The 15,919-nt window shown below is 52.3% G+C and overlaps 1 protein-coding gene across 1 annotated transcript; it reads left to right on the top strand.

The window, feature by feature from the left end:
- Positions 1-1,027: 1,027 nt before the first annotated feature.
- Positions 1,028-15,347, top strand: FAIM2 (Fas apoptotic inhibitory molecule 2; the record flags this gene model as incomplete). Its single annotated transcript, XM_084303624.1, has 12 exons — positions 1,028-1,042; positions 2,621-2,801; positions 5,471-5,574; positions 5,701-5,765; positions 6,477-6,530; positions 8,879-8,929; positions 9,478-9,517; positions 10,236-10,273; positions 11,462-11,549; positions 12,091-12,186; positions 14,036-14,089; positions 15,198-15,347. The coding sequence occupies 12 exons, from the start codon at positions 1,028-1,030 to the stop codon at positions 15,345-15,347; spliced, it is 936 nt and encodes a 311-aa protein (XP_084159750.1).
- Between the last annotated feature and the right edge of the window lie 572 nt (positions 15,348-15,919).

The raw sequence follows: 15,919 nt of genomic DNA, 5'->3' as shown, positions 1-15,919 counted from the left end.
GGGATTTTGTTCTCTCCTGTGGCTGGGGGGAGGGAAGTGGGGGTGTCTCCATCTGCCCGTGCCCTCCAGGCTGTAATCCCCCTCCCCACCTCTCCCAGGTACCGTCATTGGGGGTGCAAACCCCCATTCACTCGGTGCCCCTTACTTTTGACGTGGAGACTCCCAGTTCAGCTCCCTGCTTCGTGGATTCAGTACAGGAACAATATTGCTTCTGTGGTGGGGGCTGTGTGGTGCTGGAGGTCTGCTGCCTCCCCCCCCCGTCCCTCCAGGACACCTCCAAGCCCTCCCTGTGACCCCCAGCTGGGGCTGCCTGGGGAGCACAATGCACGTGGGGCAAACAAGCCTCGTCCTCTCTATCCCGCTCTGTTCAAAGCCTGAAAAGGGTCACGAAGAAAGCCAGGGCTGTGCACGATTCCTCCCTCCTGCTCTTGTGTTACAGAGCTCAGCTCAAGGCTCTCTGCCCTGGTGAAGCATCCAGCCCCCTGCAATAGCCCTCAGTGCTCCGTGCCCAGCTGCAGCAGGGCCCACTGGTTGCTGCTGCTGCTCCCCAGCCCACGGTCGGCTCTGAGGTGCTGTGGTGGAGAGATGCTGCAGCAAAGCATCCTCTGCATCTCCCTCCCCTTTGCAATCCCAGCCCCGAGTTCAGCATCCCAGGGGCAGCTGCTTCCCACCCTGCGGCTGCCTCCCCAGCGCTGCGCTGTGCATCTTCCCCAGCCTGCATCCTCCCCATCGCTGCCGGTGGCTGCTTGCCTCTGGTTTTGTCATTTTTAGCTCTTTCTTTCCCGGCTTCCCCCTGTGCTGCAGGCTGGGAATGGTACGGTCCTCCCTCCAGCTCCCGTTGCTCCGTGGATATTGCTAGAAGGTGAAGGCATCGGCGCACGCTGCGGAGGCTGCAGCGGCTGCAGCCAGCCCCGAGACACCCGGGAGAGGAGGCAGCAGGGGCTCGGCGTGGAGGCTCCTGCTCAGCTACGGCCTTCTCCTTCTGCCAGCCTCACGCAGGGGCTGCCTGCAACCTTAGCGAGGCACCATGACCCAGGGCAAGGTAGGTGGGAGGCCAGCGCTGGGCTGATGGGTCGTCATGCGTGCAGAATTGCTGCGTGGCTGGGGGGGGTGATGGGTTGGAGTGAGGGGGTTTAAGGGGTAAAAGAATTGCTATGGGGGGGGGGGGGGGGGGGGCTGGGTACCAGTGGAAAGCCTGGTCTGGGGTGCACTGGTCCCTGTGGTGGGGGGCGTTTTGGCAGAGAAGGGGGATGGAGGTGATTATGGGGTTGGGGGCTGGTTTTCGTGCTGCTGGATGTGGAGCTCAGCCCTGCCATGGGAGCTGTGGCCGTTTCTTCCACCCATCCTGGATGCTGGGGACCTCTGCGGGGTTCTTGTGCTTTTCCATCCGTGCTCCAGCACTTGGTACCTGCCTTTAGCACCTCCTGATATGGGGAGCTCTGGGTTTTGGGGTGCCCCAATGCTCTGCTTCCTGGGAGAGGGGGGGCAATGCATCCTCTGCCAGCACAGTGCAGCATTGCCATGACAACGAGGCTGGAGGCTGCCTGGATGCAGGCAGTGCTGGCCCTCCTGCATCTCTTCGCTCATCTCAGGGGTCTTGGGTGCTCTTGGCTACCACGTCCCCGAGGGCAGAGGAGGTGGCACAGTTATCCCGAAGCAGCTGGGTCAGCTCGTGGTGTGCGTCCTGGGATACTCAGAAGGGCTTGTTGCACCTTTTAAATTAAGACCTTTGTGCAGGGACTGTGCTGTCAGTCCCAGGGCTTGTTAGTCTGTCTCCTTCATTTTGCACTTTTTGGGTCCTGTGACCCAGGGGGATGCTGTCCCTGATGATGAGCTGGCACCTGCCTTGGCAGCAGGGACAGGGCACCAGGCTCATAGCTTATCCTGGGACAACAAAGATACTGCTAGAAGGTTAAAGAGATAATGTTACAAGGAGAAGAAAGTTGTTGGATGTCCTGATATGGAGCTCAACCCTGTCGTGGGAGCTGTGGCCATTGCTCTTTGCTGGGACTTCGTAGTCTGATAATGTGGGTTCCCAAATCCCTTAACTGCATCTCCAAATTGTGGAAGGCAGAGCGGCTGAGCCGCTAGATGTGCAGACAGGAAGAAGTTGGTTGGCAATTTCTGGGGTCTTGGAGAAACTCCCCTAAATGTGGTTGTAAGTGAAAATGAAGGAGCTGAGGTGGTGTGTGTGTTTTGTCTAGAAACTGCAAGTCTTTATTTTGAGGGGAAATTCAGTAACAAGTAGGCAGAAATGCAAAAAATGAGTTGGATGCTTTCCAGTGTTACGCTTGAGCCTGAGGCACGAGGAGGGCTCTGGGCAAGGCTGCCTCTACCCTCAGGCTTGCTTGGTTAGCTACAGTTTTTCATCCCCTTTGTCATGCTGAATGTTTTCTCGTCTCTTCCTCCATCAGTCAGAGGATGCTTTTTCCTGGGGGTGTGGAGATGGGTCCAACACCAGGAACTGCTGGGTCTCCTCTCTCTGGTTCCTGGGACTAAATGGAGGAGCCTCAGACCCCTGCCCACGCCTTTCTGAGTTCCCATTGCAGGGCTGTTTCTGTGCCATTTTATAGTCTAATCTTTTTTATTTATTTTATTTTTTTCCCACATTTCTGTGCAGCTGTCTGTGAACAACAAGCCCCCCAACCCTGAGGGACAAGGGGAGAAGAAGGACAATGCCACGGCTCCACCAGCCCCTCCGACCTACGAGGAGGCGACAGCAGGAGAGGGGATGAAGGCCAGCGCTTACCCTCCTCCCCCATCGGTCCCGCTCCACCCCAGCTGGGCTTACGTCGACCCCAGTAAGTCCTGTGGCTGTACCCAGGGTGAGCCCCTTGCAAAGGGGGGAGAGGGCTGCAGAGATTGCCCTGGGGCTTGTAAAGGAGAGAGGAGCCAGGGACGTGGCAGCCAGTGTGAGCCATGGTAGAGCTCACTGTAGAGTTATGGCTATTAGCTATACATATAATTAAATAATAATAATAAAGTCCAGATTGCCAAAGCACTAAACCACGCTGCCTTCCAGATATGGGACTAAACCCCTGTGCTTTATCCCTTTCCAGTATGGGGATGGTGAAATCCTGGCTCCCAGCTTGCCGCACTGGGCAGTGCCAGCTCCCAGGGCTGGGGAGCATCCTGGTGTGATGCCCCCAGCACTGCAGGCTGCAGCCCCCCCCCTTCCAGCTCCTGCTTCTTTCACAGAAGCTGCTGAAGCGGCAGAATTGACATTGTGGCATCAGTGATGTCTGGCTGCTGCGGGCGGGTGTTCAGAGCCAGTGGAGGTTAAAACCCCGCTGGACTCGGAGGCTGAATTGTTCCAGCGTCAGTTTGCATGGCCACGAGCGTGACCCCTGGGCAAACAAGAAGCTTTTCTTCCCGGCTGCCACGTGCAGCCTCCGCTCGGGGCTGTGACAAGCGGACAAAGGTCCGGCTGTGCCCGATGCAGGGGAGCCAGGGGACGCAGGACGCGGCGGCTGGCAGGAGGGAATGAGCACGCGGAGCTGCTGGGGGCAACTGCTCTGTCAGCATGGCTTTAGCTGCAGAGAGTGCTGGATTTAAGGACTCCCAAGTCCTTTTGCTCTGGTCCTTCCTCTTTCTTAGCTTTGCTTTGGCAGCTGCCCATTCTGGCCAGCAGGAATGGAGAGGTTTAGGGAAGTGGTAAGAGCAGGCTGAACCCACCTGAGATGTGTGCCTGCATAGTCTGATAGTTTCACAGACTTTTTTCCATTCTTGCTTGCCTTAGGGAATCAGAAAGGGGGTAAATAACCTCCCAGCTTGCTGTAATAACCATCTGGGTCTTTCTACTGTCACGACGAATTACGATGAGTAAAGCCCAAATGGTTTAGGACGCTGCGTTCTGGGTATCGCAGAGACCTTGTTTAGGTGGTGCATCATCTCTCAGCTGCACTGTGGGTTGCAGCTTTCACAGCAGGGGTCTGGAGGTGAGGGGACATGCCACAGGGCTCTGTCTAATGGCTCAAATGAGACTGGAAGTAGCTGGAGAGAAGTGACACGTGTTTTGGGTTGCCTCCTAGAGTCGCAAGCTGAGGACACACTGCCTCAAACAGGGCCATGGGTGGGAGATGACTGGTGCTAGGGACATGTTCCAGGGAGGAGGAAAACCCTCCATTCCTCTGAGGCATTTAGATCCTTAATTTGGTGTTTAGGTGCCTTGATTACTTTGAAGCAGGAGGCACTGAAGTGCCCTGGGGACATGGGCCTCAGGTGCTCTTGGCCACGTAGATGATGACAGATCTTGCAGAAATGAGGATGCATGGCAGGAGTGCATCCCTGCTGGGGCATAGATGGCACGAGTGATTTATTAGGCACAAAAGGAGCATGAAGGATTTATTTCCTGCCAGTGGCATCCTTAGATCCAGCTTCTACAATAAGAGCAAGCAGCCTTTGGCCTGTAAAATAGAAGAAATTTAGGACCAGGGCCTTGAATTTGGCTTTGCTGGTGTCTGCAAGCCTGTCTTCAGTTTGTGTGGGCTTTGCCTCCATCTGCCCAAAGGATCCGAGTATCCCTGAGCTATAAAGCTTTGAGGAGGAGAGACATCTGTCAAACAGGCAGGGATACGAATGTATAGCTGGCGTAATCACACAAGCCTTGTTTCTATAGGAAACCCAGCTAGAAGTCTTAGTAACACAGGTGGGGGGATTTGCAAGAGAAGTAACACCGGGGAACGATGTGCTAAGATAATTCAGATCTTATCATCAGATGTAGTTTCAGTATTTATTTTTTTCTTAAGCATGAGGTTCAGGAGTGGGAGAAGGCTACAAGAAACTCCAGCAACAAAAACTTGTATCACAGAGCCCTCAGCACAGCAGAGGTGGGCTGTGTGCTGCGGTGGTTTTGGGGGAAGGTTCCCCCAGCAGCTGCACTGAAGTTCTTTCCCCTTGCTTAGGCTTGCTCACAAACTGGTCTGGCTGCGTTCATAGAAACTGGATTCAGGGATGGCCCTTCTGAAAAAGCTGGCTGAAATGAGCTTCTCCCAGAGAAGAGGGCACGCTCTTGACATAAAAAATGATGCAGACACAACCGAAGCTCAGGCAATTACGGAGCAGCGAGGGAATCCTCCTGCACCGGAGCTCCTGATGGGAATGACTGCGGTGCTGAGTCACAGCTCCTCTTGGGGGTGGTTTAATGTTCTGTGAAAGGTGAATGAGGAGATGGTACAAGACCTCTGTCATTAAAGAATTGCTGTTATTGTAGACAGGAATAAACCCTGGCATCCTTGTTGTGTTGGGGCTTGCAGAAGTATTTCCCCCCTTTTTGTTCTTGGAGATGCTCCTAGTATGATACAGGAATGAGAAGGGAAGGGAGCACACCCCAGAACACCTCACTTTCATGGTGTGATAAGAAAAAAACTAAAATTTGGGCCTCCTGAACTGTAGTCAATCACTGGGGTCAAATTATTGTGGCTTGGGAGGGAGCCAGGTGATGGGAGCTGATCTCTGGCTTCTGCTTCAGGCACGAGCCCCAGCTATGGCAGCGGCGGGTACCCCGGGGACACGGAGATGCTCACGACCTTCAGCTGGGATGACAGGAACGTGCGCAGGGTGTTCATCAGGAAGGTAAGGAGCAAGAGCCTAGAGGAACCTGGCTGCTCTGGCCTGGGCTCCCCTGGACCACGGAGCTGTTTGGAGTTGGGTGGGCAGTGGGGAGCCTGCAGCTCGCCCATGGGCTGCCTCTCGTTCCAGGTTTATGCCATCCTGATGGTCCAGCTCTTGGTGACTCTTGTTATTGTGGCTTTCTTCACCTTCTGGTAAGTCTGGTGTAGCCGTAATTCTCGCTTTGTACCGTGCATGATCTGCTCCTGTACGACCCATTATGCAGGGTAATTTCTGTTCTGTAGGTACGTGAATTATTTCAGGTACTTCAACATAAAAACAAGACTGAGGGGTCCCCGAGAGGTCTTTCTGCTATCTCCCCTGAACGGCGCATCGTCCCTTCTGGGTGCCATCCCCAGCAGAGAGGCCCGAGCTGCTTGCCCTTGCATTTAACTGCTGCTTCAGCCGTGCCCTGTATCTTTTCTGTTTCGGGAGTTATCGATGTCATCAGAGCCCCAGCTAGAGGGACTGGGTTACCTGCCCTCGTAGAAGCGGATACCCCACGTTCACGCAGCTAGCTCAGGTGGCTGAGCATTTTGGGCATGTGCAGCTCACGTTGCCTCCAGAATAAATAATGAATCACTGTCAGCCCGAGGAGCCGACCTCCTTAATCGCTCCTCAGAGAAAGCAGCAGCCACGCCGCGAGCAAGTCCAACGGTGTCACTGATAACAGCAGGGCTGTCCTTCTGACCTGACAGCTGGAATTTCTTTTCAGCTGGCTGGTCTGCTGGGTAGAGTCTGCTGTGTTTTTGCACATATCCCCACTCTGTGTCACCCCGTGCACATTCCCAGGTTTAATTTAGCAGCAACCTGTGAAGTGATTGGCATTTTTATGCTCTGCTCAGTGTCCCTTTTCTGTCTTGCAGCGAACCGGTCAAGGGGTACATTCAGACACATTCTGCTTGGTACTGGGCTTCCTAGTGAGTATCTCTGTCTTCTCCTCTGGCTATACATGCTCTGAACAGCTCTGGATGTGGCTGTAGTGATGCAGAAATGCTTTCCAAACACTTTTGTGTCTTGCATTTGAGGAGTTACTCCAAGTTGTTTGCAAGGCAAGCCAGGGAAATTCATGGATATTTTTGATTTGAGAACAGATAAAGAAAACTTAACTTAAAAGAGTCTGAGACATGACATGGGCTGGATACCTCCAAATAATTGCCAAAAGAGGGCTTATTGCTCTACAAACCAGGGTCAAAGTAAATATATAAGTATTGCTTGCAGAGCAAACTGGGTAAAACGGAGGAGCTTCTAAGTAAGTTCTGCAGAAACCCAGCTGTGAGAGCTGAAAATACACAGTGGGCACCTTCAAGGCTTCATTTTGCATCCTCCCATTGACAGCAAGGAGGTTGCCTGGGTTTGTACCATGTGTCTTGATAAGCAACAGATGAAGAAGGATGTGGGCAGTGTCAGGGTGGGTGCATTTGGAGATATCAGGGTGAGTCTGGCCCTGTTTTTGTCAGGGATGTCACGCCAGGCTTATCATCGGGGAGCAGCCTTTGGTGCCCAGAATTTGGGATTCCATTCATTAGGCCAGCCTGGTCTGAAAGGTCAGAGAGGAGGTAGCTAGGCTGCACCTCCGTGCGCTAATATATTTGCAGTTGTGCTGTTTTCTGAATGCTGCTTGGGTTAGTGCTAATTAAGCAGGCAGAAAGCACGATGCAATTGCTTGTGAATGAGATTCTGCGAACCTGGCTTTAATTAGTTCACACCCAAATCACGAAATGTGTCCAGGCCCGGAGATGAGACACCAGCTTATATAACTTAGAAAAAAAAAGACTTAAAATAGCAATAATAGAAGGCAACTGGCACCCGCGTGCTTCTTTGACCTTAAAAGAAAATAATTTGCTCATCCTTGGCCAATTGGTAGATTGGAGAAGCAGTGCTGCCTTGCAGGGAGACAAGACCAAGGTCTATGCTTTTACCTTTGGGCTCATCTCTTGCTGCTTTCTGGCCAGTTAGCATTTACTTCTTCCTATCCTTCAGCAGGAGCTGGGGACAGGTCCTGTACCTGAGGGACTTAAATTCTGTCTGTCCCTTTCAGCAAGGCAACCCTTCCCTCTGTCCCCAGTTTCTCCAGTTGCTTTCCCTGGTCTGGGTCTGGATCTCCTCTGTGCAGAGACCTGACTTCTCCATCTACACCTCTGAATAAAAAGTGGGTGCCTTGGGGCTGCTCAGTGATGGCCCAGGGAGAACAACGCAAGAGATGTTCATAGTGAGTGCAAAGGAGATGGATAACTGCAGCAGCTCTCTTTGCTCCCTACTTGTTTTCCATCTGCTGAGCTGTGCCCACTCCAGCTTTCCTGGTTTCCCTGTGGGAGAGCAATGCTCAGGTTTATCTTTGGTGCATTTACCATGGCCCGTGGGTTTTGCCGTCATGTTCATTTATTAGACCTAAGGTGAGTGGCTATCGTGCTGCCATCGGCATGCTTGGAAGCTGCTCTCCCCCCCCAGGCACAAGGGTGAAAGTAGGTGAGCAGGTTCCCACCGTGCCGAACCCCATCAGCAGCGTGGAAAAACACCCGGGCTGCGTGACGGCCGGGGCAGGGGGAGACCATCCCTCAGCTCAGGGATTTTTGCTTTGCTGAAGTTGTGTGAGATAAATAACTCGTAGGTGACCTGGGGATGGCATGTGCAACAGCATGTTAGGCTCGGGTCTGTGAGCTTCAGTGTCCTCAGAGGATCGTTCTGGTGAGCTCTTCCTCCAGGGCTGGTGTGGTGGCACGGGACCAATTCCCTTCTCCGACCTCACCTTCCCCTTGACTTTAGGCAAGTCACTTAAACAAAGATTCATGGGGCTGCTGAAATCCCAGCAGGATGCCTCAAGCCCACCAAAGCCAGGTGGGATGCCAGTGATGACAACGAGGGGCAGAGCTGAGCTGCCTCCAGTCAAGGGACTCACACAGCGAGGAATTATCAACAAGAAATGCTTCTGGCCAGTTAGCATTTACTTCATTTACTTTACTGGTGCTCCATCTACCCTGGCCCTGAACGCTACCCTTGCTCTGCTCCAAAACTGTCCTTATGGTTTTCCAAGGATGGTCGCACTGTTAGGGACTGCCATAAGCACAGCAGGCAGCTTTGGGCAGAAAATGACTTCAGCAAGAGGCAGTTGTTGCCTCGCTCCCTACCCAGCCTTGACTTCTGGCACAGTGCTTGCATTTAAGCAGTGCAACAGAGCACTAAGACTTGTCACCTGGAGACTTCTCTCCTGCTTCAATACACAACGCTTATGTCTTCATCCCTAATCTGCTTTTTTTTCTCTTTGCAGTGCTGTTTTCTTTGTGACCTACTTGATTCTTGCTTGCTGCTCTGGACCCAGGTAAAATATTTTCTTTTTGGATTTAATACAGCCCAGTGAAGGGAAGGATGAATGCTCTCGTCTCGCTGCAAACATGACCAACATCATTGCAGAGAAGGGATGGGGTCGTGCTGGGGCAATGATGCAGGGCTGGAGGTGGCAGCTGTGCTTCCAGGCCTGATGCAGTTGGGAGTTGCTGCAACACTGCACTAAAAGCTGAAGTCAAATTGTGACTGGAAGGGTTGATGTGTTGCTGCCCGAACTGTGCTGCTGCATTGCTCCAAATGTTCATTGTTAAATACCGCAGGGAATGGTTGTCTTTCGCTGGCACAGGGCACTGCTGGCTGCTTTGCTGCAATCTCATGGGGGCATTTGCCCTCTTGGCCTCAGAGCACCCCAAATGCTCTCTCATTCCCAGCGGGGTGACTGTCCCCTTGCACCACCCCTGCCTTTTGCTGCGCAGGCCATTAATTACGTGGCACATCTTATGCAACCTGTTGTGGAGCGCTGCTGACGACCGCTGCCCTCTGCATGGCAGGGCTGACCAGCCCCTGTTTGTTCACTTGCAGGAGGTATTTCCCATGGAATCTGATCCTGCTGAGCATCTTCGTAAGTAGCACATCTGGACAGTGTCGGCCCTGCCCCAACAACCAGTGCAGGTTTCACAATGGCTCTAGGCAGCAAAGAAAAGAATCTGGGCTCAGAATTCCTGCAGAAAGCAGGAATTTAATCCTCTGATTGCCCCGCACTTGGGCTGAGGAGCTGTAATTGAACTAAAATGTGATAAACAGGAAAGAAGGGAGCCTCTGTTTAAACCCTTCTTCACTGAGAGGGTGGTTGTACACTGGAACAGGCTCCCCAGGGAAGCAGCCACTGCCCCAAGCCTGTTGGAGTTCAAGAAGTGTTTGGACTGAGCATTTAGTCGCAGGGTCTGAAATGTTGGGTAGACCTCTGTGGTGCCAGGAGCTGGACTCGATGATCCTCATGGGTCCCTTCCATCTCAGGATATTCTATGATAAAACAAAAGGCCTGCAGAGGCTGGTTGGCTGTGGGAGCTGGGGTAGGGTGCTGGAGGCCTGTGCAGGAGGGTGGAAGGATGGGGAAGGTGGGACTGCTCCCAGCGAGGAGAACCTGCCCTCATTTTAACCTGTCCTGCAGACATTCATCACTGGAGGATTAGAAACTATGTGAAAATTGCTTCTCCCGGGCATCAGTTTGAGGTTTTGCTACCCTTGTAGTTATTGTTCCTGCAGTTGAGATGTTTTATCTGCTGAGTCTCTTCCTGGGACACGAATGCAAGAATAATGTGGTTCTCTTTCCCTCCCAGACCCTCTCCATGGCTTATCTCACTGGGATGCTTTCCAGGTAGGCTGAGCACATGGTCCCTGGAGGTTTTCTGGTGCTGTGTCCTGGGCTTTTCTGTGGGAAAACTGCCTGGTTTCTGAAACAAAATAACTGCTTGATTTCTTTGGAGCTGTTCTGGTAGCCACGTGAAGTCACCACCTTCCCTTTTAAAAACACTTTTTAAAAAAGCCCTCTGAGAGCCATGGTGCCACCCCTCCTCTGTCACCATTGGGGCAGAACAGGGTAGGTCTTGGCTGTGCTGAGTCCTGTGGGAGAGCACCAGAGAGCCAGGGACGAGGCAGTGCCTGCACAGAGGGCTGTAGGGGACTGCCATAGACTGATCTCACCCCTCCCGACAAGCAGCACTCTACCAGATGGGGCTGGAGTGACACAAGGAGCTTATTTTCCAGCAGTTTCATTCTATTTTGTAGTCTACAGCTTGCTCCTTTTTGCTTGTTTTTACTGTTACAATCTGCTCACAAGATCAGCCCCGGTTCACGTGGGTCCCTGGTGATGAGGCAGGCGAGCCAGTGGGTGTTGATGGATGTGTGCAGGGCACAAAGAAAGTGGTGGCTTCAGCAGCTCGGGGAAAATGCCAGTGATATCGCTCTGCAGTCAAACCAAAGGGAAGAGCAGGAGGCTGGCTCCTGGGGCTGAGCCTCGTGCTGTAACTGAAATCAGTGGGCAGACGTACAAATATAATTTGTATATATAAGCTTGTCGTCTTTCTGCCTGTTCAAATCCTGCCCTGCAGATTTCCAAAACTCAACCCCACTGTTACAAGCATAGCCACAGAGTAACAGTGGCCACAGCCTTCTGATTTCTCATTGTGCTGCAATGACATTTGTCACTCTATTTTTATTACCTCCCAGTTTGAATCCTCCCCTTCTCCATCTGTCCACGGACAGAGAGATTTTTATAGCAAGTCCTCATCTTAGCTGCTCATGAGTTCCCAGGAGGAACAGAGGTGCCCTCCTGCCTACCCTCTTCTATTTAAAGCAAGAGGAAAACCCATCGAGTGTTTTTGGGGTGTTTTCTATCTTTCCTTCCCTTTTGACACTAAGGACCGTTGATAAGGTCAGTGTTGCTTGTGCCCCAAGGACTCTCGCTTTTCCTGTACACCCCCACGGAGCTTCTGCCTGTCTTGATCTCTCCTCCCATCCATCCCGTGGAAACCCTAGCAAAGTGGCTCTGCTGTTAATTTTGCAGTTATTACAATACCAAGTCGGTCCTTCTGTGTCTGGGGATCACGGCCCTGGTGTGTCTCTCTGTCACCATCTTCAGCTTCCAGACCAAGGTCAGTCTGTGCTGCTCAGTCCCTCTGGGAGAGGCAGTAAATGGGGTCAGGCAGTGCGAAGGGGCAGGGCTGTGGGGCTCAGGATGCAGAAGAGATCCGAGGAATGCTGGGGTGCAAAGTGAAGGTTACACAGATGCAGGAGTGAGGGATATGTTGGGGTACAGATGGGGTGAGAAGATGCTAATGTATGGGGTAAGTTGTGAGTGGGTATTAGTGGGTATTTTTTTTGTTTTTTTCTTTAGGATTAGGCTAGGATACATGAAGGCACTAACATAAATGTGCATGAAGGGCTTTTGGGTATGAGGGATGAGATGGGTATAGAACTTGTGCCCACAGCAATAAAGGGGGTATGGTGAGTGTTTGGCTCTGCCATAGGGATGGGAGCTGGGCTACAGGACCTGAGATGGAGATGGAGGCATTGCCATCTGACAACAAGATGGGGGCAATGCTGGGGAGTCCCCCCCTGCAGGTGTGTGGGGGTCCCCCTCACTGCCTCTGCAGGGCCCCTGCCCTTGTAACACAGTGCTCTTTGCCTCTGCAGTTTGACTTCACCTCCTACCAGGGCGTCCTCTTTGTGATGCTCATGGTGCTCTTCTTCGGTGGCATCATTCTGGCTGTGATTCTGCCCTACCAATACGTGAGTAACAACCCGCGTCCCTCCTTCCTCACCCAGTCCCCATCAGCAGGCGAACTCCAGGGCTCGTCTTCAGAGGGGTGTCCTGAAATGTGCAGAAACACCAGCAGGAATGGAAAGCCAGGTGGCTGTCGCCTGCCTGTTGTACAATCAGATAGCAGGCTGTAGGACAGCACTGGCCTGGGGCTTGAGGAAGTTTGCTTCTGTTCCTGCAGCTGTGGAGTGACCCCAAAGCAGGCTGCACCACCTGCTTGTGCCTCAGTTTCCCTTCCACTAAAGCCAGGGTGGTGAGCTGGCTGAAGTGCTGTCCTGCCCTGAATTTGGGCTAAGAGCTCTGCTTTGTTTGGGGCAGGCCTTGGCCTCTGGACAATGCAGCAGTGAGCCTGTCTGGCCAGGCGTGGCTGTAGCCATGCTACCATGGGGCACGGTTCTGTGCTGCTTAAATTTTGAGGCTCAAATTTCCCTGACAGAAATAAGCCTCTCTGGGGGGTGACTGAGACCCCAGGAAGAAGTCCAGACCATGACAACCACCTTGCTGCTCCTCCAGCTGCTGCCAGTCCCTCTTGCATGGGTCCAGCCCTTTCCTTTAGCCTCCCATGCCAGCCCTCTGCATCCCCGCTCTTGGCTTGAACCCGGCGTTGTCTGTGTCCATGTGAAACCCTGGAGCTACTTGTGGCCACGCCTGATAGAGGGTTTGGTGTGGCAGCATGGAGCATCTGGTCTCCATCCAAGAGTCTCATTAGGTGAGTCGTCATTCAGGCAAGAGCCTGACAGACTCTGGAAGAGATCCTGATGAAAGAGGGAAGGTGTGTGGGGCTGTGGGCCACCATTAATCACCCGGAATGCCTGCTTGTACTGGTGACAGCAGCACCTGGCTTTGATCACGGCAGCCTTTAAGAGCCCTTCAACCCTCCTGCCCACCTCACCTGGCTCCTCTGGGGACTTGAGTCATAATCAATGGGCCAGACCTGCAGGAGATGCTCCTGCTGGTACCAGCCCTGGAGTTGACCTGACGATGCACAAATACATGAGTTGCTGCTTCCAAAACCAGAAGCTTGGTTTTGGGTTGTCTTGGCTTGGCATCCGTCTCCCCTCTTCCACAGACGTGCACATAAACGAGGTGGCGGTGCCAAGCCACTGCCATTAAACTGTTGAGACAACTGCTCTTTATCTTGCAGCCTGTCAAGATAAGCATAGCTTGAGGCAGCTTGTAATGAGCTTGTCTATCTCGGGAGGCAGGCTGCGATCTCGGGGCTGAATCAGCCATCCATGTGGGCAACTTCTCTTGGAATGTGAGCAACATCTCCGTTAGCGCTGTAGGTTACCATGCCACAGCAGGCAAGGGTTGGGATTTGGTCTTAATTTCAGTGAATTTCCTGCTGTGACTCCAACAGATGAACACACTTCAGCTTTAATTAACATGCAAAACTTCGTCTGGCTCTTGGAAGCAATTGGCGTTTCTTCCGGTGGGATCAGCTTGGCTGGATAAATAAACACCTTCCAGGGCTGCTGCAAAATGCCTTTCCATCAGGGCTGAGTAAGAGGTTTCCACAGAGACTGCAGCTGCGTTGCAGTAGGCTGTTCAGAAACACAAGCACCTAGTCTGGAAGCTTATGAGCCAAACAGACATAAAGACCAGAGTGAGAGAGGAAACTGAGGCACAGTGACCTATCGCTGCCACAAAAAGGACAGCAATGGAAACTGGGTTGGAACTGGAAGTGGTGCAAATTCAGAGCTGTTAGAGCACTTTCCCTAACTTGTATCCTCCACGTGAGAGCTCAGCTCTCTGCTGTGTCAAGTCCTATCTAACCAGTACTCCTGCAGGCACTGACTGATGGATTTGTTTCTCTAGGTCCCCTGGCTCCACGCGATCTATGCTCTGCTTGGTGCCATTATCTTCACCATGGTAAGTGAGGTGCTGGTCACAGGGCCTGAGAATGCACTGGCAGGAAAAATAAGCAAGTAAATGTGGAATAAATGCTTCTTGCCTTGAAGGGTGCCTAGGGAAGGGAGAAGAGTGAGTTTCAGGATTGCAGAGAGCTCCACATCCTCCAGTGGCTGATGAGTAGCAATTACTGCAGTGACCTCAGCCTTGTCCTGGGAAGGTGCTGCTGTACGTGACGGTGCTGGTGCTGAGCATGGTGCGATTGGCAAACCCGTGCTGTAAGCGCAATACTAGGTGTGAGCAGCAGACAGCATTGGAGGGGCAGGGCAAAAGGCAGTTCCACAGCGGGAGCAGAGACCAAGCTCTGACACAGCAGTAGGAGCCAGGCTGCAGTGCAGAAGGATGAAATGAGGCAGCAAAAGTGAGCAAAGTCAAGGCAAGGCTGGCTGGGTGGCAGGGGGTATGAACTTCCATAACAAATGAAGGAATTGGACAACAGAGACCGTGGTCTGGGATTAAGGGGCGTTAGGAAGGCTCATTGCAGGCAGGAAAAGCCCTGAAACAGGGCAGCTCCTCGACCTGAAGTTGAAAAGGTTTCTTTCATTCCTTCACCTGCTCCCTGGCTCTCCCTCCTGTGAGCCTTTTCCTGGAGCATGTCCTGGCAGTGCCGTGCTTGCCACTGGGGTGTGGGCATTGTTTGGGAAGATGCTTGGCATTGCCCTGAGGTGGGGGTCAGGAGAAAGGCTGCCTTGGGGTTCAAGGCGGTGCACATTGGGCATGCTGTGAATAAGAACAGTTGGGCAATTTTATTTATTAGCTAATAAAGTCATTTCAAGCGAGCTTGGGTATTTCGTCTGTGATTCATGATTAGAGACTCTTCTGTAAAACACGAGGAGGCTAAACATCTTATTACCCTACAAACTTCTGCCAGAAATGCAGCTGGTGGGGTGAACTGCACACTTAAACTTAGGCACTTTTAAACAGCAGTTATGTCCCATAAAAAGTGGCAGTGCTCTTGTTGAGGGTACAGTGAAACAGCTGGGAGAACTCCTTATAGCAAAGCACTTTTTGCTTCCCTGTGCCAAATCTGCTTCTGACTGTCGCTTGGTTTTCTCCTCTTTCTTCACAGTTCCTGGCTTTTGATACCCAGATGCTGATGGGGAACCGTCGGTACTCACTGAGTCCAGAAGAATACATCTTTGGAGCTCTCAATATCTACCTGGACATCATCTACATCTTCTCCTTCTTCCTCCAGTTCTTTGGCTCCAGCCAGGAGTGAGGGCAGCAAGGCAGAATCTTCTCTTTGCTGGCAAGATGCAGATGTTTAAAAAAATATATTAAAAGCAAAAGAGGGTTTAAAAACAAAACCAACAACAAACCACCCTTTCTGGCCCACTAGCAGGCTCCATTCTATCAGCCGAGCAAAGCCCCTGGGTTCCTTTATGCAGCTTGTATATATGCTGTTAAGCCTTTGTGACCCAGACAGCAAAGCAGGGCTTAAGTGTTATGTCTGTCCTGCTCCCTTCACTCCTGCTGAGATCAAACCAGACCAGAGACTGGGAGGCATGAGACCAGGATCTTCTCTTCCCCAGAGGCTGTCAGAGTTGCCTGTGTCCTGCGCATCACGGGATGCTGAATTGGTGTGAACAGCTCTGCAAAGGGAAAATCATATTGAGGGAGGAGAGGTAGGGAATTTTGCTAGGATGTTGGCAGGAAAAGCACCTGAAGGAAGGGAAAAAGCTAGGGGACCCCCGTTTCTCACCTGCATTCACTCAGAGCCTCACGGCCTCTGCAGAAAAATGTTCCAAATAGTGCCTGCTTTTAGAAAGGCAGCGCATGGGATCACGTAGT

The sequence above is a fragment of the Netta rufina genome (assembly GCF_964035555.1).
Source record: "Netta rufina genome assembly, chromosome: 30".
Taxonomy (NCBI): Eukaryota; Metazoa; Chordata; class Aves; order Anseriformes; family Anatidae; genus Netta; species Netta rufina.
This window is presented reverse-complemented; position numbering and strand designations above follow the sequence as displayed.